General features: G+C 36.9%; 1 protein-coding gene across 1 annotated transcript in view; it reads left to right on the top strand.

Annotated features, from left to right (window-relative positions):
• The window catches only part of LOC101359920 (putative serine protease K12H4.7), a 15,967-nt gene extending 1,833 nt beyond the window's left edge, over positions 1 to 14,134 (top strand). The window contains exons 2-5 of the mRNA XM_023740123.1: positions 6,846 to 7,030; positions 9,330 to 9,598; positions 10,755 to 10,890; positions 14,098 to 14,134. Coding sequence (XP_023595891.1) covers positions 6,846 to 7,030; positions 9,330 to 9,598; positions 10,755 to 10,890; positions 14,098 to 14,134 — 627 coding nt within the window. The remainder of the gene's footprint in view (positions 1 to 6,845; positions 7,031 to 9,329; positions 9,599 to 10,754; positions 10,891 to 14,097) is intronic.
• The last annotated feature ends 12,426 nt before the right edge of the window (positions 14,135 to 26,560 follow it).

Below are 26,560 nucleotides of genomic sequence, written 5' to 3'. Positions count from 1 at the left end.
TAGGTCTTTTACATCCCTGGTTAGATTTATTCCTAAATATTTTATTTTTTTAGGGGCTATTATAAATGGTATTGTTTTCCTGATTTCTTTTTCGTTGATCCCTTTATTGGTGTATAGGAATTCAACTCATTTTTGTATGTTTACCTTGAGTCCTGCTACCCTGTTGAATCTCATTTTTAGTTCCAGTAGTTTTCTCCTAGGGTCTTTTGGGTTTTCTATGTATAGTATCATATCATCCACAAAAAGAGACAGTTTTACTCCTTCATTACCAATTTGAATGCCCTTCATTTCTTTTTCTTGCCTTACTCTAGCTAGGAATTAAGGCACATAGTTCAATAGGAGTGGCGATAAAGGGCAAACTTATATCCTTCCTGTTCTCAAGGGGAATGTTTTCAGCCTCTCTTCATTAAGAATAATGTTGGTTGTTGGTTGTGTATAGATGCTCTTTTTTATGTTGAGGAATTCCCCTTCTATACCTATTTTATGGAGAGTTTGTATCAGGAATGGGTGTTAGACTTTTTTCAATGCCTTTTCTGTGACAACTGAGACGACCATGTGATTCTTTTATTTTATTTTGTTTATGCGGTGGATTATGTTGATAAATTTTCTAATGTTGAACCATCCTTGCATACCTGTTATAAATCACCTTTGTTCATGGTGTATTATGTTTTTGATATGACGCTGAATTCTATTGGCTAGACTTTTGTTGAGAATTTTTGCATCTATATTCATGAGAGATATTGGTCTGTAATTTTCTTTTTCTGTGGTATCTTTGCCTGGATTTGGTATCAGGATTATGCTGGCTTCATAACATGAATTCAGAAGTATCTCTTCCTTTTTTATCTTCTGAAATATTTTGAGTAGTTATAGTGTAAGCTTTTTTCTGAATGTTTGGTAGAATTCTCCAGTGAAACCATCTGGGCCATTGCTTTTTTTTTTTGTTGGGAATTTTTTTTTATTAGATTTTTATTTTCTTCTCTTGATATTGGCTTCTTCAAAGTATCAACTTCAGTTGGTGTTATTTTGGGTAAGTAGTGTGTATCTAGTAATTTGTCCATTTCCTACAGGTTTTCAAATTTGTTTGAGTTTAGTTTTTCACAGTAGTATGTTACGATCTTTTTTATTTCAGGAGAGCGTGTTGTAATGTCCCTCATTTCATTTATTATTTGGGTTATTTACCTCCTCTGCTTTTTTTTTTTTTTTTTTTTTTTTTTTGGTTTGTCAATTTTTTTGTTTCTTCCAAATAACCACCTTTTGGTTTTGTTGATTCTCCTATTATTTTTCTGTTCAGTATTTCATTTATTTCTGCTTTGTTCTTTATTATTTCCTTTCTTATGGTGGATATGGGCTTCTTTTGCTGTTCTCTTTCTATTTGTTCCAGCTGTGTAGCTAATGTTTGATTTTGTTCCTTCTTTTTTTTTTTTTTGGATATCTCTATAGGTATAAATTGACCTCTGAACTCTGCCTTTGCTGTGTCCCAAAGGTTTTGATATGATGTGTTTTCATTCGCATTTAATTCTATGAATTTTTTGATTCCATCTTTGATTTATTCCATTACTTAGCGGTTTTTAAGCAGCATGTTATTCAGTTTCCATATGTTACTTGCTTTTTTTTTTGATGCTCTTCCTTTTATTGCAGTCCTGGTGCCGCAGTGGTTAAGAGCTTAGCTGCTAACCAGAAGATCAACAGTTTGAATCGACTGTATGTTCCTTGGAAACCCTATGGGGCAGTTCTATTCTGTCTCATATGGACACTATCAGTCAGAATTGACTCGACGGCAGTGGGTTCAGTTTGTTATCTTCCTGTTATTAATTTCTACTTTTATTGTGTTGTGATGAGAGACGAGACTTTGTATTACCTTAATGTTTTGGATTTTGTTGAGGGTTCCTTTGTGGCCTAAGATTTGGTCTATTCTGGAAAATGTTCCATGTGAGTTGGAAAAGAATGTGTACTTTGCAGCTGTGGATCAAGTGTTCTATATATGTCTATGAGGTCAAGTTGTTTGTTTTTGCCCTTAAATCTTCAGAATTTTTCTGAGTTGCTTTCTAGATGTTCTATTCTTTACTGAAAGTGGTATGTTGAAGTCACCTACTATTATTGTGGAGCTGTCAGTTTCTCATTTCAGTGCTGCTGGAGTTTGTCTGATGTATTTTGGAGCCCTGTCATTATTGTGTAGATATTTATTATGGTTATGTTTATTTGGTGGATTGGCCCTTTAATCACTGAATAATGTCCTTTGTATTTTATGGTGAATTTTGTTTTAAAGTCTGTTTTATCTGAGATTAGTATTGCCACTCCTGCTTTTTTTGGTACCTGTTTACTTGATGTATTTATTGCCATCTTTGATGTTTAGTAATTTTATGTCTTTGTTTCCAAGGTGTGTCTTTTGTAGACATAATTTTGATGGGTCCTATTTTTTTTAATCCATTCTATCACTTTGTCTCTTTAAGGGTACATTTAGTCCATTTACATTCTGTGTGATTATTGATAAGTATGAGCTTATTGTTGTCATTTTGTAGTGTTTTTTTTTTTTTTTTCCTCTGTGTGTGTGTGGTGCTGAAGTTTTCTTTATTCCCCTTACTCTTTGTGCTGAATTTTTTTCTTGTGGTTTTTTGTTTGTTTCTTCCATTTTTGTAGATTTTGTGTTTACTGAGACTTTACGTTTTTCTTCTTTATTTTGATGAATAGGTTTGTTAACTTTCTATGTGGTTACCTTGAAATTTTCTCCTATCTAAGCTTGCACCACTCTTTTATTACTTAGTATGGCCTTGAATTCCTCTCCATTTGCAATTCGATACCTACCATTTATTCCCTCTTTTATTGTTCTGATGTTGTTGTCATTTACACATTAACTGCTGTGGTTCCCTGTTGTAAATATTTCAGTTTTGTTTTATCCTTCAGAATTTATTACCCAGGTTGGTATCTGGCTGATGCAGTCTTACATCCTAGATTCAGGCTGTTGCCTGATGTTGTTAGTTCTCTAACTGAAGAACACCCTTTAATAATTCTTGTAAGTTTAGTTTAGTTTTCACATATTTTTTTAAGTTCTCTTCATCTGGAAATGTCCTAATTCTGCCATCATATTTGTGTGAGAGTTTTGCACCATAGACTACTCTTGGTTGGCAATTTTTTTCATGCAATGTTTTATGTATGTCATCCTTTTGCCTTCTTGCATGCATGGTTTCTGCTGTGTAATCAGAGCTTAGTGTTATAGTTTCCCCTCTGTATGGGACTTTTCATTTTTCTCAAGTTGTTCACAGGATTCTTTCGTTGTCTTTGGTTTTAGCAAATGTCATTATATGTCTTGGTGATTTTTTTTTTGGAGTCTATCCTGTGTGAGTTTTGTTGAGCTTCTTGGATTGTCAGCTTTTCATCTTGTAGGATGTTAGGGAAGCTTTCTGACACCAAATTTTCAATAACCATCTCTGTGTTTGATGTTTTTTTCCCTCTTTTCTGTAACTCCAACCACACAGATTTTTGCTTTTGATTGTATCCCATAATGTTCTCTGGGTTTCTTCATTTTTCTTTGTTCTTTCCTCTGATTTTTCCTCAAATAATGTGGTCTCCAAGGATTTGTCTTCAATTTAGCTGATCTTGTCTTTCATTATTTCCAGTTTGCTCCTAAAACTTTCTATGGCACTGTCCATTTCTGAAATCTTGTTTACCTTTTGAATTCCTAATTTCTCTTTTTGTATGATTTCTAGTTGCTTGTTTATTTCGACATTTTGTTCCTGTATTATTTTCTTGAATTCTTCTATTGTTTTCTCTGTCTCGTCCACGATTTGTCTGTCTTTTGCATGATTTTGTCTATTTTTCTTATTTTTTCTCTATTTTGCTTTATCTCTTGGAAAGCCCTGAATATTAAAGTTTTGAATTCCCTAACAAGTAGTTTCAGTGTCTTTTCTTCTACCAGAAGAAGATTAGCAGTTGTTTCATTCCGGACACTTTTGGAGCTATCCTGTCCTGTTGTTTTTGTTCCTTTCTTTTAACATGTTTTGATATTCTCTTTTCTTTGGGACGTTCAGGAATTATTTTCTTTGTTTATTGATTTTTTAATCTGTTTTTTTTATTTATCTTGTTATATCTGGGCAGGTGAGCTGGGAATTCTTTGTTGTTTGCTCGTCTCTGGGCATCATACTTTTCAACATCTTGTCCAGGTGGGCAGGACTGGTTCCTCAGCTATGGTCCAGCAGGGTAGGTCCAAACGAGGGGTAGAGGTGGGGATGGGCCATTTCCAGCCCTTTTTGTGTACAACAAGGTGGGACCTCAGGCAGTGCAGGGTGAGGTCTGGTAGTTTGCACTTTGCCACTTAGGGATGTTGCTCACAATATGAGGTGCAGTTGGTGGGAGGGAAAGCTGAGCATGAGATTTGTAGAGCTAAGTGGTTTAGAGAAAGAACAGAGAGAAACAGAAACCAAAAAAAGAAAAAATTCTGCTGAGGGAGTCTGCTTGTGAAGTGGTTTGGACCCAGGGAAGCTGTGTGCCAGTGGCTTTCTTGCCAGGCCGTGTGGCACAGCCCATCAAGCAGGGAGAGCACTAGCACAAACAGCTAGATGGATGAGAGAAAGAAATGAAGGAAGGTAGAGAGAGATAAGAAACGGAAAAAAAAAAAGAAAAGAAATGTACACACAACCAGGTGACTGGGAGAAAGAAAAAGAAGGAAGTGAGATAGAGATTAAAAAAACAAAACAGAAAGAAAGACAAATTCTACACACAGCCAGGTGATCAACAGAAGGGAAAGGAAGGAATGTAGAAAGAGACAAGAAAGTGTGGGGAAAATAATGCCCCAGTGGAGCAAACCAGTGTGGTGGCATGGAGTGAGGAAGTTGTGTGTCAGTGGTTCCCAGCTGAGCAGTGTGGCACAACCCATCAAAAAGTGGCAGAGACAGCACACGGAGCCAATTGGTCAGAGAAAGGAAAGTAAGGAAGAATGAGAGAGAAAAGAAAGTGAGAATGAAAAAGAAAAACAAAGTGCCCCAAGGGAGTCCACAAGCAAGGCTGCTAGGACAGGTGAAGTCATGTGCCTGTTTCTCCCCAGCCAAGCAAGGTGGCACAGCCTGTCAAAAAGCTGTAGAGACAGCACACATAACCAGGTGGTCAGGAGAAAGGAAAGGAAGGTAGAGAGAGACAAGAGATGGCCCCTACCCCACAGAAAAGCCCTAATGGAGCCCACCATCGTGGCAGCACGGACTGGGAAACAGGCTCTCCAGTAGAGCAGTGCAGCACAGCCCAGCAGGATGGAGTGGAGATGCCACATGGCACTAGATATGCAGTAGAAAGTAAATGAAGGAGGCAAGAGAGAGAGAAGAAACAAAAAGAAGCAAAAAACAACAAAATGACACTGAAGGATCTGGCTGGGAGGGCAGGGTGAATCCAAGTAGCAAGGAGCCGGGATCTTTCTGGCTGAAGGACTGCACCCCACTGGAAAGTGGTGGAGGCTGTGCAGAGGGAAGAAAAGTGGGAGGCGGGAAAGCGTGTATCCCTGGTTATCAGGTGTTCTGTCTCCTGCTGGAAGCTCCATGAAGTTGCCTTCCAGTAATCCTTGTCCATTGATCTTTGTGGCTGAGGGGTCCAAGACAGAGAGTCCATGCTGCATTACCTGTTATGGGACCTCTGCACCGTAGCTCTCCTCATTCTCTGTTAGATACTTATTCCATTCGGTGCTTGTTTGAGTTCTTTATCCCTTCATTTGACGCTTAGGGTTTCAGGATTGATATTTGTCTGTTTTACTTTGTTTTTTGGGTCTTTGCTGTAGAGGGAGGATATGGTGTTTCTGTCTATAGCAGCATGTTTGCTCTGCCCCATTGACTTTATATCTCTTAAGGAATAAACTCTAAGGACGCATACACACACAACAGTAGAGGAATCAGTTTTCAATAATCACACTATCAGTCTTTTTTTTATTGTGTTTTACCCAGTAAATTAGTTTCTCATTCAAAAATGTATGCAGAAATTATTTTGTGAAATTAGTTTCAGTTCCCACAATGTGTCAGCACTCTCCGCCTTTCTACCCTGGCTTCCCTTTCTAACTCAGAACTGAAGCCACTCATATTATCTCTCTTAATATTGTTGTTTCTGTATGCCATCGTGTTGATTCCAACTCATAGCAACCATAAAGGACAAAGTAGAACTGCCCTTCAGTGTCTCCTAGGCTGTAATATTTATGAGAAGGAGCCCTGGTAGTGCAGTATTTAAGGCTAGGCTTCTAACCGAAAGGTCAGTGGTTCCAATACAGAAGGCACTCCCTGGGAGAAAGATGCGGCAGTCTGCTTCCATTAATCCCCAGGGTTAGTTGGTTGGTTTGAACCATTGATCTTTCATTTAGCAGCAGAGCACTTAACCATGGCAACATCAGGGTTTCTTTTAATATTGGTATTGTTATTCTAATGTGTGTGTGTTACTGTATATTATTTGCATAAAGCAAATAAATAATTGTGTTAATGTTGATAAGAGCTGAAACTTTCAGAGTAAAAGAAAATAGCTACAAGTATAAAATCAAAAAAGAATCTTACATTCTAAATTAGAATTTAAAATATTAGCATGAAATGTAAACAGTAGTGAAGGTTACATATTGTGAGTGCCATTTACACCACTGGATTGTACACTTGAAAATGGTTGAAATGGCCCGTTTGGTATAGGGTATCTTTTACCACCAAAAGCAAAAACAAAATTGTCCAGTATGTAGGCACAGTGACTTGAGCAATGTTATTCATTTAGATGGGATCTCAGGACCATAACCCAGATCTGACAAACCAGAATATGCTGCCACCCAGTTATCAGAAACCACAAACAAATTGCAAGGTCTGGTGAATTAGTGACTTACAAGAATATTTTTACTTTCACAGAGATATTTCATTAATGATGCCTTCTACAAACCTGGAGGCCCAATATTTCTGATGATTGAAGGGGCATTAACAGCCGATATATATCATCTATCAGTGAGTAATACCTGGGTTACGTATGCTGAGAGACTAGGCGCCCTCTGCTTACTTCTGGAACACAGATTTTATGGACTCAGCCAACCAACAGGGTAAATTTAAAGGTCTCTTTTTTTGTGGTTGTTCTCTTTGCTGTTGCTATGCTCTCTCTTTTTAATTTAGGCGATGTTACGTCTAAATATGTTCTTTAAGGGAGGTGAATATTTGAAAATTCAACTGGTAAGAAGAAAGTTCAACTGGTAAATGTAGGTAGAGGTTGGGGTTAAAAGTAATGTTATTGATAAAAAGAGTCATATGAAATTTCCTTTGAAAAACATATATTCCTTATGTACTGTAATTTCATGTTTTAACTTGGTATTTTCCTGAACACACTTAAAAAAAACGGCATATCTATTTTTTTCTACTTCAGTGGAATTTTATCCTTTGAAAATTATTGTCCTCATGGGAAACTGGTAATCATTCTGTTACAACAACTAATCAAATGTACCTAGATATTGTGTTAAATTTCAGACTGCAGTGTCAGAGAAGATAGCAAGAATATGAGAACTATTTTTGCCTCTATAGTATATTCTACTATTTTTTCCCCAGGAGAAAAATATATTTTAGCTTACTTACTTAAAATTATAAACTATTCATTGTATGAAGTCAAACAAATAGAATGAAGTTTAAAAACTGCCTCAAAAAGTTCTGAAAAATCCAATCTAATATCTGAATCGTTTACTATCATTAAAATAAGAAGTAAGGATTGCTTCCTATAACCCTGAGAATGTGAGTAGTGTCAGTGAAGAGGTACATTTATTACATGAATCATAATTCTTAGGACCTTTCACATGACAGACTAATAATTATTGAAGGTTTCACAGGCTTCTTTATAGCAGTGATTCCTCAAATATGATTTTTGGATTGCATGGCACTTAACTTTTGGTAATGTTGTGACACTCCAATATTTTTATCCATTCTACATTTCTTCATTAGAAACTTTGATTTGTGTGTGTATGTTAATGATGCTATGATAGTCTAAAAATAATTTGAAGTCTATGATTTCTTTATTAATCTCTCAAAGTAAATTGCTGTTCAAGAATGGAATAACTTGTGTTTTTGCAATTAACTATAGCATATAACTTGTTCGCTACCCAAATTAACTTCATGTGGTACACTTCATTAAGAATGTATTAGAAAGAACCTATAGCAGAATTTGGATTTTGAGCAATTAGGGGGAAAGTATAAGGATCTGAGAGATTACTCTTAGAAAGTAGAGTGAATTCTGTGATTGGATACTGTAATAAATCTTACCTACAGTTTTCCAGTTACATCTCATTGGCTCAATCTTACTCAGTAAGTCACTTCTGGCTGGAAGGGTGGCTGGTATGTGTAGTGTTTATTCTGGGCAGCCATGAGCCCAAATGAAACCAGGAGCTTTGATTACCTAAAGATAAAAGGGAGAGTAGATATAACGGGAAAATTAGTGGGTTCTGCTGTAGCTTCTTAGTAGAAGAATTGCTGAACCAAGGTATACGTTTTGTCTCTTGAAGTGCTTTTTATATGAGCACAAATTGCTTTCTGAATGATTCTACTAGCAGATACTTCCACAAGTGATATAGGAGAGGCTACCTCGTCACATCCGTGCCAACACTGAATACTAAAATTTTGCCAGTTTTATAGGAGGGGAAAACTACTGATATTTTTGTTGCTTTGATAATAGAAAGGGCTAAATGTTTTCATGTATTTGCTGGCTACTTGTGTTTCTTTTTGTGACTATTGTATGCCCTTTTTCTACTTTGAAATTCATAATCAGCTAGTCATAGCATCATGTAGGGGGAGGGCAAAGTTTTTCCTTTAGCAATAAGGGTTAAAATCATCCCAGGATTATAGGCGACCTTATTATGAAGGAAATAGCATTCAAAAATTTTACTTAGTTTTCTTATGACTGAGAAACATAGGTTCAAATAGTAGTTTGTCTAGATGTAGCAGCAAAGGTGAAAGTATGGAAAATAACATCAGTATAATTAACTATGAGTTTTCTTAATGCCTTGCAAACAATTAAATCACTTACAATTTAGCCATTTCAAAAATGGGCTGCTCTCTGAGTCAGGGTAATAATGTGATAGCTGTGCTTCAGTTTGATGTATGGAGAAAGGTCACCACATGGGTGGGGACAGGCATTTGAAGCTTCCTCAGAGTGGTGAGAAGAGGAAATAAAGAACTAAAGTGAGACAAATGCTGGCAATTATTGTTAGTTCCTGCGTTTATGTGTCACTGTCGATCAAGTTTATGCTAATTAAAATTTCAAATTGCTCCTGATATAAATACTTAACACTTTTTGATAATATTCATTTTTACTTGATAGTCAGACTGATGTTAATCCTCACATGCTCTACTTTGTTGTCACAGAGTTTTTTTTTTTTTTTTTTTTTGCTTTAATTGCAGAGATCTGAGTACTGCCAGTCTCCGCTACCTCAGCAGCAGGCAAGCCTTGGCTGACATTGTCAACTTCCAGACTGAAGCAGCAAAGAAAACGGGGCTCACCACAAATAAATGGGTTGTGTTTGGTTGCTCTTATGGTGGCTCCCTTGCAGTGTGGTCGAGAATAAAACACCCTGACCTGTTTGCTGCAGCAGTGGGCAGCAGTGCACCGATGCTAGCAAAAGCCAATTTTTATGGTGAGTTTATCTATAAATGGAGTCCTTGGGTGGCACAAACAGTTAAGACTCTGGGATGGTAACTGAAATGTTGGAGGTTCAAGTCCACCCAGAAGCACCTTGGAAGAAAGGTCTGGTGATCTACTTCTGAAAAATCAGCCACTGAGAACACTATGGAGCACAGTTCTATTGTGACACACATGAGGTCACCATGAGTTGGAATTGACTTGGCTGTAACTGGTTTGGTTTTTATGGTATATATAGGCATATATGTATTATATATATATAGTGACAAAAGTATCTGTAAGTTAGTGTTTGCTTAATCAAGCATGGCCCAATAACATAACATCGTGCAACTTAACTTGAGTCTTTCTCCCTTCCCATATGGTAGGGTTCCATGAGAGATTCCTATGCTACCAACAGCTGGTAGTTAGTATCCATATTTGCAGCTATGTAACTGGCCATAGCTTCTTAATGGGTGGAAATGAGGTGATAAGTCTTAGCTGTTGATTTGACAGTGAAAGAAATCATGATTTAGCTATTTCCAAAGAAGTAAAGGAAAAGCGCTTTTTTTGAAGAACGAAACTTTCCTATTTTGAAGTTGTCTTTCAATCTTCTTTCCTGCTACGTGACTTTGCAATAAAACATTTATAATTAATGGTGTTAGGATTTCTCCAGGTGGATAAAAACTCTTTGTTGGCAATTAGGGCTTCTGCATACATGTTCCCATTAAAATGAGTAAAATATAAAATTTCTACTTAATTAAGTTTTTTTCTTGCAAAAAGTAAATAACCCTCCCTCCCCCCAAAAAGTGATGCATTCCTTGTAAAATTTCCTTTAATGTTTGAAATTTTCAAATGTAAACAGTTTTGGTTTTTGTAGCCTTGATAGACTCTTATCTGATCCAATAAATCTGAAAGGTTTAAAATTGAAGCATCTCTCTCTTGTAAATGGTAAAACTATGGCCTAGCTCATTATTAGAACAGAACTTGCATAGCATCGTTATAAGTCTCTGGTTACTATTGACTTTTCTTGGCAATCTGACAAAATCCTTTGATTTTGAAGTTTCTTAACTTTGTCGTAAGATGGAGATAATTGCACACTTGAAAGAATTATATTTTATAAACGGTTACAATTAAATCATACTAAATGCTTCAATTTTTTTCCATATTCTTAGAGTACTTTGAAGGAGTTCAAAGGTCTCTGGGCACTCATAGCAGCGAATGTTTAAAAGCAGTGAAAGAGACTTTTGATAAAGTTGTGAAGATGCTGAAACATCAGAAATACTACAGTAAGCTTAAAAGTGATTTCAGGTAAGTGGATTGGTTTGTGTTTGAGGTAGTGGGCCTAAATATAGTCTTTTATTTACCTGAAGTTACACCATTAATGTTATTTTCTTACATGCATTGCATTTCTTTGGGCAAATCTGCCGCAAAAGATATCTTTAGAGTGTTCAACAACAAAGAAATCACATTAAAAACTAAGACGCACCTGACCCAAGCCATGGTGTTTTCAATCGCCTTATATACATGTGAAAGCTGCTCAAGGAATAAGACGGACCAAAGAAGAATTGTTGCCTTTGAATTATGGTGTTGGTAATATTGAATATACCCTGGACTGCCAGAAGAAGGAACAAATCTGACTTTGAAGATGTACAGCCAGAATGCTCATTATAAGCAAGGATGGTGAGACTTTGTGTCACATACTTTGGACATGTCATCAGAAGAGATCAGTCCCGGGAGAAGCACATCATGCTTGGGAAAGTAGGTGGTCAGGGAAAAAGAGGAAGACCCTCAACAAGATGGACTGACACAGTGTCTGCAACAATGTGCTCAAACATAACGATTGTGATGATGACACAGGACTGGGCAGTGTTTCATTCTGTGGTATGTAGGGTCGCAATGAACCTACTGGACAGCACCTAACAACAACAGCAACAAGCAAGAAGGAAATCATAGTTGTTTAACATCTGGAGTAGAGATTTCCATGGTAGTGGTGGAAGTTCTTTTTGAGTTACTTAAACTTAAAAAAGTTAGGGTCCAACAAGCATACTAAAATATGTTTTCATAGACTAATGGGATAACTAGCATGTTATAATTAGTACGCTTAGTGTAATCCACATGACCCAAAAACATGTAGTGTTTCTTCATATACAGATTCCTTGGTCACTCCGTTTTGTTGTTGTTAGGTGCCTAGAATTTGTTCCTACTTGTAGTGACTCTGTGTATAACACAATGAAGCACAACCCGGTCCTGTGCCAACTTCCCAATCATTATTGCAGTCACTGTGTCAGTCTATATCATTGAGGGTCTTCCTTTTTATCACCAACCCTCTTTTTGAACAAACATAATGTTCTTCTCCAGAGATTGATCTGTCCTGATGACATGCACACATTAAGCAACATGAAGTCTCATCACCTTCGATTCGAAGGAACGTTCTGGCTATGCTTCTCTCCCTAAACTTGCTGAATCAGAATCTCCAGGGGAACAGGATCTGTATTCTTCCTCTGGTTAAATACACAAAATATTCATTATATAAGTTTTGTGTCTTCTCAGCACAATTGGTAAAAAGATTGAAAATTTTAGCAGTTATTCTCTGCACTTTATCCCATTTCTGCCTCTGGCTTTGTTCACATGTTGCTCCCCATTCTGGAACCTTCTCCCTTTTCATCACACACAGGTCCTACCCATCATAAAACCTTGATTAAATCCTACCTCCTGTCTAAAGCAATAGTTGACAACTATATGCCCAACACTGTGCTAATAAGCCATCTTCACAACAACTCTGTGAAGGAGCTACTCTTCTCCTTCCTCTTATAAAGCCAAGGACAAGGAGGCTTGGAGAAATGAGGTTGTTGTTTTTGTTGGTAGCTGCTGTTATTAGGCCCCTGACTCCTGGCAACCCTATGCACAATGGGATGCAAAGCTGTCTGCTCCTCTGCCATCCCCTGATTGTTTGCCAATCATACTGCTGTGATCCATAGGATTTTCATTGCCTGTTTTTTGGAAGTAGGTAACCAGGACTTTCTTCCCAGTATGTTTAGACTGGAAGCTCCACTGAAATCTTTTCAGCATCATAGCAACTCATAAGCCCTCACTGACAGATAGCTGGTGGTTGTACATGAGATGTATCAGCCAGGATTTGAATCCAGGTCTTTCCCATGGTAGGTGAGAATAGTACCATCTATGACTCTTGAGGAGTAAGGCAGCAAGCCTAAATATCTCTCTGCAAGAAAGTGTTAGATGTGGGGTTTGAACATACTCTCTCACCAGGGACCTGTGTCACACTTAACAGGGACCAACAACCTTGTTAACGGCATTGTATAGCTCCAAGCATCTCCCTCTTCTCTCAGTCCCCTGGAACCCGCAGTCTCTACCCTGCAGTGAGCAATTATTTATAGGCTTTGCTGTTCTTTTCCAGTCAGAACTCAAACATAGCAAAGCCAGGGAGTATTTTCTATAGGCTCACACAGTTGGCTCAGCCACTTGGTTAGACTTGGAGAAAACATCTGAATTGTGAAAATTACAAGATCTTTTGTATGTCTGACTATAGGATATCAAGCAGCAAAAGAAAATATCAAATTCAGCTTCAATCTTTGTTCTAGAAATGATTTTTTTTTTTCCTACAAGAATTTAGGGGTGGGGAGGTTATTGAATGATGGAAATCTAAACGAAAAAGATCCCTTTCCAAAAGTCCTTGTTTAGGTCCTTGGAAATTTTGGACCACCCCTCTCAGACCACTCTCTGTTCTATGAGATTGTGCTGACCCAGGAAATATGAAAATTGTGCACTTGTGAAATCTTTTTTGGCCCAGATGAATTCTATATAGAAGGACACATAAATCTCCCTTTTAGAGGACAGACACACACTAAAGTGGTATACCAGAAATTTTTTAATATAGAGTTGGGTCAATGGATTTGCTGATGCAGTCACAAGTTTGAGTTAGGTCATTTTATAAAATGGATGAAGTAAAATGCATTTTTCTTAAACTATTTTTTTCCATTTATCAGTACTTACCCAATTTACTTTAAGAGTAATATTAGTTTCAACATTTTTTAAGTAAAGTTCAATTTGTTGCTGCTGTTAGGTGCTGTTGAGTCAGTTCTGACTCATAGCGACCCTATGTACAACAGAATGAAAAACTGCCTGGTCCTATGCCATTCTCACAGTTGTTGTTATGCTTGAGTCGCTTGTTGCTGCCACTGAGTCAATCTGTCTCATTGAGTGTCTTCCTCTTTTTTTGCTGACCCTCTACTTACTGAGTATGATGTCCTTCTCCAGGGACTGGGCCCCCCTGATAACATGTCCAAAGTATGTGAGATGAAGTCTCACCATTCTTGCATATAAGGAGCATTCTAGCTGTACTTCTTCCATGACAGCTTTGTTCTTTATTTTGGCAGTCCATGGTATATTCAGTATTCATTGCCAACACCTTAATTGTGTTTATTTTGAAATTAGACATAATATTTTATAGTCACGTATCGTACATTTAATTTAATTTCCCATGATTTCCCACTCTAGATACATTTCTGTGAATAGCTGTGAGAGTGATGCCTGATTTTTGAAAGTACGAAACTCTGTCAGTATTCTACGTACTTTTTTTTTTAATTTACAAATGACATTTTATTTTTCTTAAAATTTTTTCGTACATTATTTTTTTCTCTTTTTATTCTTATTTATTACTTATACTGTAGATGAAGGTTTGCAGAGCAAACTACCTTCTCATTAAAAAAATAAGGTACATTTTGTTTTCTGACATTGGTTGCCAACCTCACAACAAGTCAACACTCTCCCCTTCTTGAACTTAAGTTCCCTGTTACTAGTTTTCCTGTCCCCTCTTGCCTTCTTGTCCTTGCCCCTGAGCTGGTGTGTCCAATTAGTCTCTTTTTTTTTTTTAATGAGTTAAAATTTTGTACTACATTTTTCTGCAGCCCCGTCTGGGACCCTCTATTGTGATCCCTGTCAGACCAGTTAGTTGTGGTAGCCGGGCACCATCAACTGCGCTTGAATCAGTCTGTTGGAGGCTGTGGTAGTTCTCCTTGTCCTTTGGACTTATCTTTCCCTTGTGTATGTTTTCTTCATTCTCCCTTGCTCCAGACAGGGTGAGACCAGTGGAGTATCTTAGATGGTTGCTCACAAGCTTTTCAGACCTCAGATGCTACTCACCAAAGTGAGATGTATAACATTTACTTTATAAACTATATTATGCCAGTAGAACCAGGTATACCCGCAGATCATGGTCCCCAGGCCTCAATCCATTAATTCAGTCTCTCATGGAGTTTAGATGTGTCTGTGAAGTTTCTATTACCTTTTCTTGGTCAAGTTCCACTAACTTCCCCAGAATTGTGTACTGTCTTACCCTGCACCAAAGTTATCATTTATCTATCAACTAGTTACTGTTTTTCTCTTCCCACCCCTCTTCTCCCTCATAACCATCAAAGATTGTTTCTTTATGTGTGTAAACATTTTCATGAGTTTTTATACTAGTGGTCTCACACAATACTTGTCCATTGGTGATTGACTTATTTCACTCAGCATAATATACTCCAGATTCATCTATGTTGTGAGATGATTCACAGATTCATCAATGTTCCTTATTGTTATGGAACATTCCATTGTGTGTATGTACCATAGTTCATTTATCCATTCATCTGTTGATGGACATCTAGGTTGTTTCCATCTTTTTGCTATTGTGAACAATACTGCAATGTACAAAGATGTGCATATGTCTGTTTGAGTGACAGCTCTTATTTCTCTAGGATAAATATAAAACGAAACAAGTATAAAGATCATAGAAGATAGAATAGGATCAATGCTAGAGTCCTTAATACAAGATATTAATAGGATAAAACCATAACTAACAATACACAAGATAAGCTAGATGTCATAGATTCAATCGTGTCCTCCAGAAACATCTGTCAACTTGGCTAGGTCATGATTCCAAGTATTTTATGATTGTTTACCATTTTGTCATCTAATGTGATTTCCTTATGTGTTGTATATTCTACCACTATGATGTAGTAAGATGGATGAGTGGCAGTTATATTGATGAAATCTACAAGATTAGTGTCTAAAGCCATTTTCTTTTGAGATATAAAAGAGAGAAGCAAGCAGAGAGATTTGGCACCACATACCACCAAGAAGGCAGTGGTGGGAGCAGAGTGCATCCTTTGAACTGGAGGTCACTGTGCTGAGATGCTCCCAGAACGGGAGAAGACTGATGACAAGGACTTTCCTCCAGAGCCAGCAGAGAAAGCCTTCTCTTGGAGCTGATGCCCTGAATTTGGACTTGTAACCTACTAGACTGTGAAAGAAAAAAACTTCTCTTTGTTGAAGCAATCCACTTGTGGTACTTCTGTTATAGCAGCACTAGATAACTAAGACACTAGATAACTGGGATCTTCTAAAAATTAAACACTTATGCTCTTCAAAGAGTTCACCAAAAGAATAAAGAGAGAGCCTATAGACTACCATCTAGTTGTGCTGGACTCAGTGTGATGGAAGCTGTGTTAGTTGTGGTCCCTTAGGTCTTTAGACTAATCTTTCCCCTATGTCTTTGGTTTTATTCATTCTCCCTTGCTCCAGATAGGGTGAGACCAGTGGAGTATCTTAGATGGCTGCTCACAAGCTTTTAAGACCCCAGATGTACTCAGCAAAGTAGAATGTAGAACATTTTATTTATAAACTACGTTATGCCAATTGAGCTAGATGTTCCTTGAGACAGTGGTCCCCACTGCCGTCAGCCCAGTAATTTGGTCCCTCAGGGAGTTTGGATGTGTCTATGGAGCTTCCATGACCTTGCCTTGGACAATTTGTGCTGGCTTACCTAGTATTTTGTACCGTTTTACCCTTCAACAATGTTACCACCTATTTATTGTTTACTGAGTATTGCGCGTTGCTTTGCAGATTCGTCATTGTTCTTTATTATTGTGTAGTACTCCATTGTGTATATGTACCGTAGTTTATCAGTTCATCTGCTGATGGCACCTAGGTTGTTTCCATCTTTTTGCTATTGTGAATAATGCTGCAATGAACGTGGGGGTGCATATGTCTATTTGTGTGACCGCCCTTATTTCTCTAAGATACATTACTAGGAGTGAGGTTTATGGATCATATGGTATTTTTATTTCCAGCTTTTTTAGGAAGCACTATATCATTTTCCAAAATGGTTTTATCATTTTGCATTCCCACCAGCCGTGCATAAGTGTTTCAATCTCTCAGCAGCCTCTCCAACATTTGCTGTTTTCTGTTTTTGTTTTTGATTCTTGTCAGTAATGTTGGTGTATCTCTTTGTAGTTTTGGTTTGCCTTTCTCTAGTGGCTACTGATCATGAGCGTTTTCTTCACGTATCTTTTATTCACTTGAATGTCTTCTTTGGTAAAGTATCTGTTCATATTCTTCGTACCTATTTTAATTGGATTATTTGTCTTTTTGTTGTAGAGGTGTTGGATTTTCCTGTAGATTTTAGAAATTAGACATTTGTCAGATTTATAATAGCCAAAATTTTTTCCCTGTTTGTAATTTGTCTTTTTACTTTTTTGGTCAAGTCTTTCAATGAGAGTAAGTCTTTAAGTTTTAGAAGATCCCAGTTATCCAGCTTACCTCCCGGTGTTTTTGTGTATTGTTATGGTTTGTACCCTGTTAAATGACTTGTATTAGCATCTCTAGTATTGACCTCCATTTTTTTTTCCTATGATCTTTATTGTTTTAGGTTTTATATTAAGTCTTTGATCCATTTGGAATTACTTTTTGTGTATGGTATGAGAAATGAGTTCTGTTTCATTTTTTTTGCAGAAGGAAATCCAGTTTTGCCAGCACCATTTGTTAAAAAAACTTTTTGTTATGTATTTGATGGACTTTGGGCCTTTGTTGATGATCAGGTGACCATAGGTGAATGGATTTACATCTGGGTCCTCAGTTCTGTTCCATTGGTCAAGTCGTCTGTCATTGTACCTATACTTGGCTGTTTTGACTACCATAGCTGTGTAGTAGGTTCTGAGGTCAGATAGTGTGAGTCCTCCTACTTTATTCTTCTACATTCTTTACTTATTCAGGGCTTCTTTCCTTTCCATATAAAGTTAAAGATTAGTTTTTCTATCTCTTGAAAGAATGCTGTTGGCATTTGGATCGCTATTGCATTGTATTTTTAGACTACTTTGGGTAGAATTCACATTTTCACTATGTTAAGTCTACCTAGCATGAGCATGATATGTTTTTCCATTTATGTAGGTCTCTTTTGGTTTTTCACAGTAGTATATTTTGTAGTTTTCTTGGTATAGTTCTTTTATATCCCTGGTTATATTTATTCCTTAGTATTTTATGCCTATTTATAAAGAAGCTGATTTAATAGAATGTGGAAATTATCAAACAATATCATTTATATCACGTGCATGTAAAATTTTACTGAAGATCTTTCAAAAGCTGCTACGGCAGTATACAGAGAGAGAACTTCCAGAAGTTCAAGCCAGATTTAGAACAGGATGTGGAACCAGGATATCATCGCTGATGTCAGATGGAACCTGACTGAAATCAGAGAATACCAGGAAGGTGTTTACCTGTGTTTTACTGACCATACAAAAGTATTCGACTGTGTGGATCATAAAAAAATTATGGATAACATTTCAAAGAATGGGAATTACTGAACATTTAAATTTTTGCTCATGAGGAACCTGTACATAGATCAAGAGGTAGTCATTAGAATGGAACAAGGGGATACTGTCCAGTTTAAAGTTAGGAAAAGTTTGTGTCAGTGTTGTATTCTTTCACCATACCTTTTCAAGCTCTATGCTGAGAAAATAATCTGAGAAGCTGAACTATATGAAGAAGAATAGGACATCAGGATTGGACAAATACTCAGTAACAATCTGCACATTATGCAGTTGATACAACCTTGCTTGCTGGAAGTGAAGAGTACTTGAAGTACTTTATGATGAAGGCCAAAGACCACAGCCTTCAGTATGGATGACACCTCAACATAAAGTAAACAAAAATCATCAAAACTGGACCAATAAGTAACATCTCTTAAACTTAGAAAAGATTGAAGTTGTCAAGGATTTCATTTTATTTGTATCCACAATCAACTCCCATGGGCCTAGCAGTCAAGAAATCAAAGGACTCATTGCATTGGGAAAATCTGCTGCAAAAGACCTCTTGAAAGTTTTGAAAATCAAAAATGTCACCTTGAAGACTAAGGTGCATGTGACCCAAGCCATGGTGTTTTCAAATGCTTTCTATCCATGCAAATCTGGAAGATGAATAGGGAGAATTGATGCCTTTGAATTCTGGTGTCAGCTAAGAATATTGAATATACCATGGACTTCCAAAAAATGGACAAATCTGTCTTGGAATAAGTACAACCAGAATGGTCCTTAGAAGCAAGGATGGCGAGACTACCTCTCACACAATTTGGACATATTATCAGGAATGATCAGTCCCTGGAGGACATCATTCTTGGTAAAGTAGAGGGTCAGCAAAAAAGAGGAAGACCTTCAACCAGGGTCACAATGTTATATAGGAATGATGATAAAAGTCATCCTTGTCTTGTTCCTGTTCTCAAGGGTAATGTTTTCAGCCTCTCTCCATTAAGAATGATGTTGGCTGTTGGTTTTGTATAGACGTCCTTTTTTAAGTTGAGAATGTTCCCTTCTGTACCTATTTTATTGAGAGTTTTTATCAGGAACAGGTCTTGGACTTTGTTGAATGCCTTTTCTGTGTCAATTGAGATGATCATTTCATTCTATTCTTTTATTTATATGGTGGATTACGTTGATCGATTTTTTTAATGTTGAACCATCCTTGCATAACTGGTTTGAATTCCACTTGGTTGTGGTGTAATACGTATGACTTTTTGATATGATGCTGAATTCTATTGGCTAGAATTTTGTTGTGAATTTTTGCATCTATATTCCTGAGAGATACAGAGTGGTTCTTTTGTTTTTTTCTAGTGTCAATACCTGGTTTTGGTATCAGGGTTATGCTGGCTTCATAAAATCAGTTTGGAAGTACCCCTTCATTTTTCATGTTCTGAAATAATTTGAGAAGTACTAGTGTAAGCTCTTCTCTGAATGTTTGGTAGGTTCTTCAGTGAAGACATCTGGGCCAGGGCTTTTTTTTTTTTTTTATAGGAGTTTTTTTTTTTTCATGATTTTTATTTTTTAATCTTTTCAATATCTTCCTTATTATGGGTCTGTTCAGATGTTCAACTTCAGTATGTGTTAGTGTAGGTAGTGTGTTTTTAGAAATCTGTTCATTTGCTCTAGGTTTTCATATTTGTTGGAGTACCGTTTTTCATAGTACTCTGTTAGGATCCTTTTTATTCAACTGAGTCTGTTGTAATGTCCCCCATTTCATTTCCTATTTGGGTTATTTGTGTCCCTCCTGTTTTTCTTTTGTCTTTTTGGCTGATGATTTGTCAATTTTGTTGGTCCCTTAAAGAACCAACTTTTAGACTGATTGATTCTTTCATCGTTATTGTATTCGCTATTTAATTTGTTTCTACTCTGATCTTTATTATTTCCTTTCTTCTGGTGGCTATTTGCTTCTTTTGCTGTTCTCTCTTTATTTCTTTGAGTTGTGCAGCTATTGTTTCAATTTTGTCACTTTCTTGCCTTTTGATGTGTGCATCTGTTGCTGTAAATTGGCCTCTGAGCACTGCCTTTGCTGTTTCCCAAAGTTTTGGTATGATATGTTTTCATTCTTATTTGATTCTAGGCATTTGTTGATCTCATCCTTGATTTCTTCTCTTACCTAGTTGTTTTTAAGCAGTATGTAATTCAATTTCCATGTATTTGATTTTTTTTTTTTTGCTCTTCCTCTCATTAATTTCTATTTAATGATGTTATGATCAGAGAAGATACTTTGTATTATCTGAATGTTTTGGATTCTGTTGACAGTTACTTTGTAGCCTAAGTCCTGTTGTTTAATCCATTCTTTCAATTCCTGTCTTTTTATGAGTGCATTTAAGTCCTTTACATTCATTGTGATTATTGATAGGTGTGAGTTTATTGCTGTCATTTTGTAGTGCTTTTTTCATGTTGCTGTTGTATTCCCTCTTCCTCTGACTCTTCTGTACTGAATTCCTTTTATTTGTCTACTTTTTTGGTTTCTTTCATTTTTGTAGATTTTGTGTTACTGAGACTTTATGTTTTTCTGATATATTTTGATGAGTAGGTTTGTTAACTTTCTTTTTTGTTACCTTGAAATTTAGCCCTATCTTCCTAAGTTGAAACCAGTCTCGTTTACTTGATAATGCCTTGACTTCCTCTCCATTTGAAAGTCCTATACCTACACCATTGATTCCCTGTTTTATTTTTCTGACATTGTTATCCTTTATAGACAACCAGTTCCTTGTTGTAAATTGTTTACTTTTGTTTTATCCTTGAGAGTTCATTATCTAGTTTGGTATCTGGCTGATGTTATCTCATGTGTAGTTTCAGGTTGTTGTCTGATGTTGTTGGTTCTCTAACCAAAGATTACCATTAATAATTCTTGTAAGTTTGTTTTTGTTTTTACATATTCCCTTAATTGCTCTTTATTTGAAAATGTCCTAAATTTTTCCATCGTATTTGAGTATTTCAGGATATATTATTCTTGGTTGGCCTTTTTTTCATTCAAGATTTTATATACGTTATCCCACTGCTTTCTTGCCTCCATGGTTCCTGCTGAGTAATCAGAGCTTAGTCTTATTGTTTCCCCTTTGTATGTGACTTTTTACTATTCTCAACCTGCTTTTGGAATTCTTTCTTTGTCTTTGATTTTAGCAAGTATGATTATGATATGTCTTGGTGTTTTTCTTTTGAAATCTATCCTATATGGGTTTTGTTGAGCTTTTTGGGTAGTCAGTTTTTCATCTTTCATGATATTAAGGAAGATTCATGTCAGCAAATATTCAATATCCTCTCTGTGTTTTCTGTTTCCTCCTCCTGTTCTGGAACTCTGATCACACACCTTTTTTTGCTTTTGATTGTATGCAAACACTGTCCTCAGGGTTTCTTCATTTTTCTCTGATTTTTCTTCATAGTGGTATCCAAGGATTTGTCTTCAGTTTCACTAATCATTTCTTCCATTGTTTCAGATTTCCTCCTAAAACCTTTTATTGCATTGTCCATTTCTGAAATCTTGTTTTTTATCATTCAGATTTCTAATTCCTGTTTTTGTATGATTTCTAGTTGTTTATTTATTTTCACATTTTGTTCCTGCATTATTTTCCTGATTTCTTCCATTGTTTTGTTTATCATTTCCATAATTTTGCCTATTTTTCCTTATTTTTGTCTGCATTTCCCCTCATCTGTTGGAGACCCCTGAATACTATAGTTATGAACTCCCTATAAGGTAGTTCTAGTGCCTTTTCTTCTAGCAGAAAGTCATCAGTGCTTTTATTTTGGTTGCTTTCTGTAGTCATCCTCTCCTTTTTTTTTTTTTTTTTCCCCTAATATGTTTTGCTATTGTTTTATGTCTCCTGGATATTCAAGAATTATTTCCTTGGCTTTTTGATTCTAGATTTGACTGTTTCATCCTTTTTTTTCTTTTTTTGTTTGTTTTACTTAGTTATATCTGGGCAGGCAGACCTGGTAGGTTTTGTTCTTTGCCTGCCTGTGGGCATGATATGTCTCATCACCTTTTCCCAGTGGGCAGGGCTGGGCACTCAGCTATGTTGCAGCAGGGTGGCTCCAGTGCGGTAAGGTGTGGGAATGGGTAATTTGTGGCATGAACTGTGGGTGATGAGGTGCTGCTGGGGGGGAGTGCAGCGTGGGGCCCAGGTGGCTGCATTCGTATCATTTGGAGGTATGACATCCAGCACAGAATACAGATAGGCATGAAGAAAAGGAGATGATGTGATGTGCAGAGCTAAGAGGGTAGATGATGGAAGAAATAGAAAACAGAGAAACAAGGCCAAAAAAAATGAAAAAAAGTAAAAAATTACGTTAAAAATTAAAGAAAAAGAAAAAAAGAAACAAAATGGCCGTGAGGTAGGATTTGTCATGTGGTGGTGAGGCAGACTTTGCAGGGCTGTGTAGAAGCAGATTGGTGGCACACAGGGCTAGATGGGTGGGTGAAAGGAAATGAAAGAGGGGAAAGAAAGAGAAGAAACCAACAATTAAACAAGTAAAAAAAATTTAAAAATTATATAAAATAATAAAAACAACAGGAACAAAAAATATGGTAATGGGGATGCCAGTCGATGGGTGCAGGGCAAAACTGGGATGATGGTGAGCTGCTGTCTCTTTCCCTGAGTGGCACAGCACAACCCCTCAGGATGGAACAGAGGCAGTGCAGAGCCTAGCTGGGAGGGGGAAGGTAAATAATATAAGATAAAGAAAAGTATAAAATATGATGCTGAGGGAGCTACCCTGTGGAGGCAGGACAGATCCAGGGAGGCCGTGTGCCTAAGGCTCTCCAGCAGAGCAGTACAACACAGTCCACCAAGAAGTTGGGGGCTGCATACAGGGCTAGGTGGATGGGAGAAACGCAAGGAAGGAAGGTAGAGGGATAGAAGAAACAATAAGAAAAAGAAAAAAAATCAGTCAACCAATAAATAAAACGGCATTGAAGGAGCTGGTCGGTGATGGTAGCACAGACCCAGGTAGGCTGAGTGCAGTGACTCTTCAACCGACCTGTGCAGGAAACCCCCCCCCAATAAGGAAAAGAAAAAAGGAGAGAGAGAGAAGAAACAGAAAGAAAAGGAAGAAAAAAAAGAAGGAGAAGAAAGGAAACAAACCAAAAAATCACAGTCTGTAAAGAAGAAGACGGTATGCCACACAGGTCCAGCTGGGCAGGAGAAAGAAAAAGGAAGGAAGGGAAGAGAAAGAGAAGCAACAAAAAATGGTCTATATATGTGTGTGTGTATATATATATATATCCAAAAGCAAACAAATAAACAAAACAAACACACAAAAAAAGAAGAAAGTAAACAAACCAAAACATCACAGCCAGTCAAGAAGGGGAGGTGATGGCACACAGGGTTAGCTGGGCAGGAGAAAGGAAAGGAAGGAAGGGAGAGACAGAGAAGTAACCAATAAATAATTAAATAAATAAATAAACATGTAAATAAACAGAAAATGGCACTGAAGGAGTCAGTTGGTGGGGACAGGATGGACCTTGGCAGCAGTGAGTTAGTGTCTCTCCTGCTGAGCAACCGTGGCCCGATGGAAAGCGGCAGATGCCACATAGAAGGAAGAAAGATCAGCGTGGGAAAACATGTTTCCCTGGTTACCGGGTGCTCTGTCTCCTGTTGGGAACTCCACGAATTTGCCTTCCTGTACTCACTATCTGCATTCTATCCTAGCTTTAGCCCGAGATGTGGAATTCAGCCACATTAACAGGTATGGGACTTCCACTGCATAGCTCTCCTCATTCTCAGTTCTCTGTCAATTTCTTATTCCATTCAGTGCTTGATCTAGTTTTTTATTCCTTCATTTGATACTTAGAGTTCCAAGACTAATGTTTGTATCTGTTTTACTAACTTTTTGGGTCTTTGCTGCAGAGTGACAGCATGGTACTTCTGTCTATAACCCCATATTGGCTCTGCCTCCAATATTCTACATTCTTTGCTGTTAAACATGGACTTTAGTTTCTATATTTCTTTAAATATCAACTTCTCCAGAGTGGTTCATAATCTTACAAGTGGTGAATAATCAGAAAAGACCCCAGTGAAATATGAACATGCCATATTAGTATTTGGTAATTATCTGAATGATACTTTAACATGTCAACATTAAACTTTGACAAATCAGAGTAAAGGCACATCTCTAGAATTTAATTTGTGGAAGAGCTCTAAGAGATTACCTTGTTCTAACTCTGTCATTTTATAGATTTAAAAAACTAATACCTAAAAATTTGACTGACTTTTCTAAGATCACAATGTCATTTGCAGTCCTCAGAACTGCTCACACCTCAACACCTCCAGTAGAATGGCCCTCAGATCTAAACTGCCCCAATACTGTCCAGAATACCGAACACTGGAAAATATCTGGCCTTGTGCATTTGTGAATACTCCTACATTTACTTTAGCTATCTCCTTATACATGATTCCTGGTTGTTTTCAGGAACTAATGTATCTCATGGGTCTATTTAATCTACAGGATCATTTCCATTTCTCTGTAGTGTGTATCCGTAACTTTCCATTTCTGCTACTATCTGTTGTAAAAGATAAATCTAAGTTACCATTTATACACTATATGGAGTAAGGATTTTGGGCAGGATTCTGTACATGTGCAAGGATTTGCACTGGGCAAATCTTCTGCAATAGTTCTCTTTAAAGTGTTGAAAAGCAAATATCTCACCTTGAAGACTAAGGTGAGCCTGACCAAAGCCATGGTGTTTTCAATGGCGTCATATGCAAATGAAAGCTGGAGAATGACTAAGGATGACCAAAGAATAATTGATGCCTTTAATTTGTGGTGTTGGTGAAGAATACTGAATATACCATGGACTGCCAAAAGAACCAACAAATGTGTCTTGGAAGAAGTGCAGCAAGAATGCTGCTTAGAAGCAAAAATGACAAGACTATGTCTAATATACCTTGGACATGTTATCAGGAGGGATCAGTCCCTGGAGAAGGACATTATGCTTGGTAAAGTAGAGGGTCAGCAAAAAAGAGGAAGACTCTCAACGATATGGCTTGATGCACTGGCTGCAACAATGGGCTGAAGCATAACGATGACTGTGACCATTGGGACCATGATTTATTTCTCCTACCATAGTATAAATATTCTGAAGAAATCTAGTATTAATTCATTCTGGATTATTTTCTATATTTCAGTTTTGAGGTTAAAGTCAAATGAAACTTCAAGTGTGTTCTCTTGTTTCCTTTCCCATAGGTTGTGTAAAACATTTAAATTTAACTCAGTAATGGACACAACCTTTCTGCTGGAACGTTTGAGTTTGCTTGTTGGGTCCATTGTTCAACGCAATATAAATGTAAAAGACGATAAGGTAAGAAAATGAAGAAATAAAGCAGGGAAGAGGTGGAGAAAGAAAGAACAGCTCAAGAAGGCATTCACTAGATGTCTAGGTGTCATAAATTAGTTGTAGAGAAAGTTATACATGGCGTGAGTATTTCTTCAAAAATTAAAATAATACATACAAGCCTCTAGTATGAGAACAAAGCTAAATGATAAAATATGTCAGCTACTGAATTATTAACACGCCAAAAGTACCTACTCATCTTTTATTCTAAATACACTTGGAAACTTTTTTAAAAAATGGAATAATGGAATAATAATGGTTGTGCTGTAAGACAATTCAACGACTTCAATAAAACCTTTTACTTAAAAAATTTTAAAAAGCTATCCCATTAAGTAGGCTTACCCTGAGCCTGATCTGTGTCATAGTAACAATTATAAGCAAATAGAAAATAATGGAATTACGCCTTGCATGGACTGAAGAAAAAAAGATGTTTAATTTCAATAATTTAAGTAACTGTCAGATGTAGGAAATTTCAAAGAATATTTGAATATAAAGATGATAACATTTTTAGCTCTTTTGATCCACTGGCTCAAGGAATAAGACAGATTTTGAAATGGAAAGTTTCTGAACTTTGATGATCTCAAAAAAAAAAAAAAATCACAACTATTTTGGAGAGATTAGGGAAATAAAGTTTTTTTTTTTTTTTTGAGGAATGTCAGAAATTAAGGAACATATCCAGAGCCTGGGGTACCTAACCCAGACAGCCTCACCCCGCAGGTAACCTTAACCAGCCAGGTAAACTGCCAAAGAGAGTAAGCACAAGGACAGACATCTGCTAGAATAAGGTGATAAATTGGTTTACAACGTGCATTGATTTTTTTTTATACCTTTTTTATTTTGAAACTAATTATGGGCTCTCAAGAAGTTATAAATAATATACTGAGATGTCTCATGTTCTTTTCATTCACTCTTATCCAATATAAGCATCTTATGTAACTGTAGTACATTATCAAAACCAATTGATATTAGCGCAATACAGTTAACTAGACTACAGAACTTACTTGGATCTCACCAGTTT

Source organism: Trichechus manatus, unplaced genomic scaffold (assembly GCF_000243295.1).
Source record: "Trichechus manatus latirostris isolate Lorelei unplaced genomic scaffold, TriManLat1.0 scaffold00147, whole genome shotgun sequence".
NCBI lineage: Eukaryota > Metazoa > Chordata > Mammalia > Sirenia > Trichechidae > Trichechus > Trichechus manatus.
The sequence above is the reverse complement of the archived record's forward strand: the minus strand, read 5'-3'. Positions and strand labels throughout refer to the sequence as shown.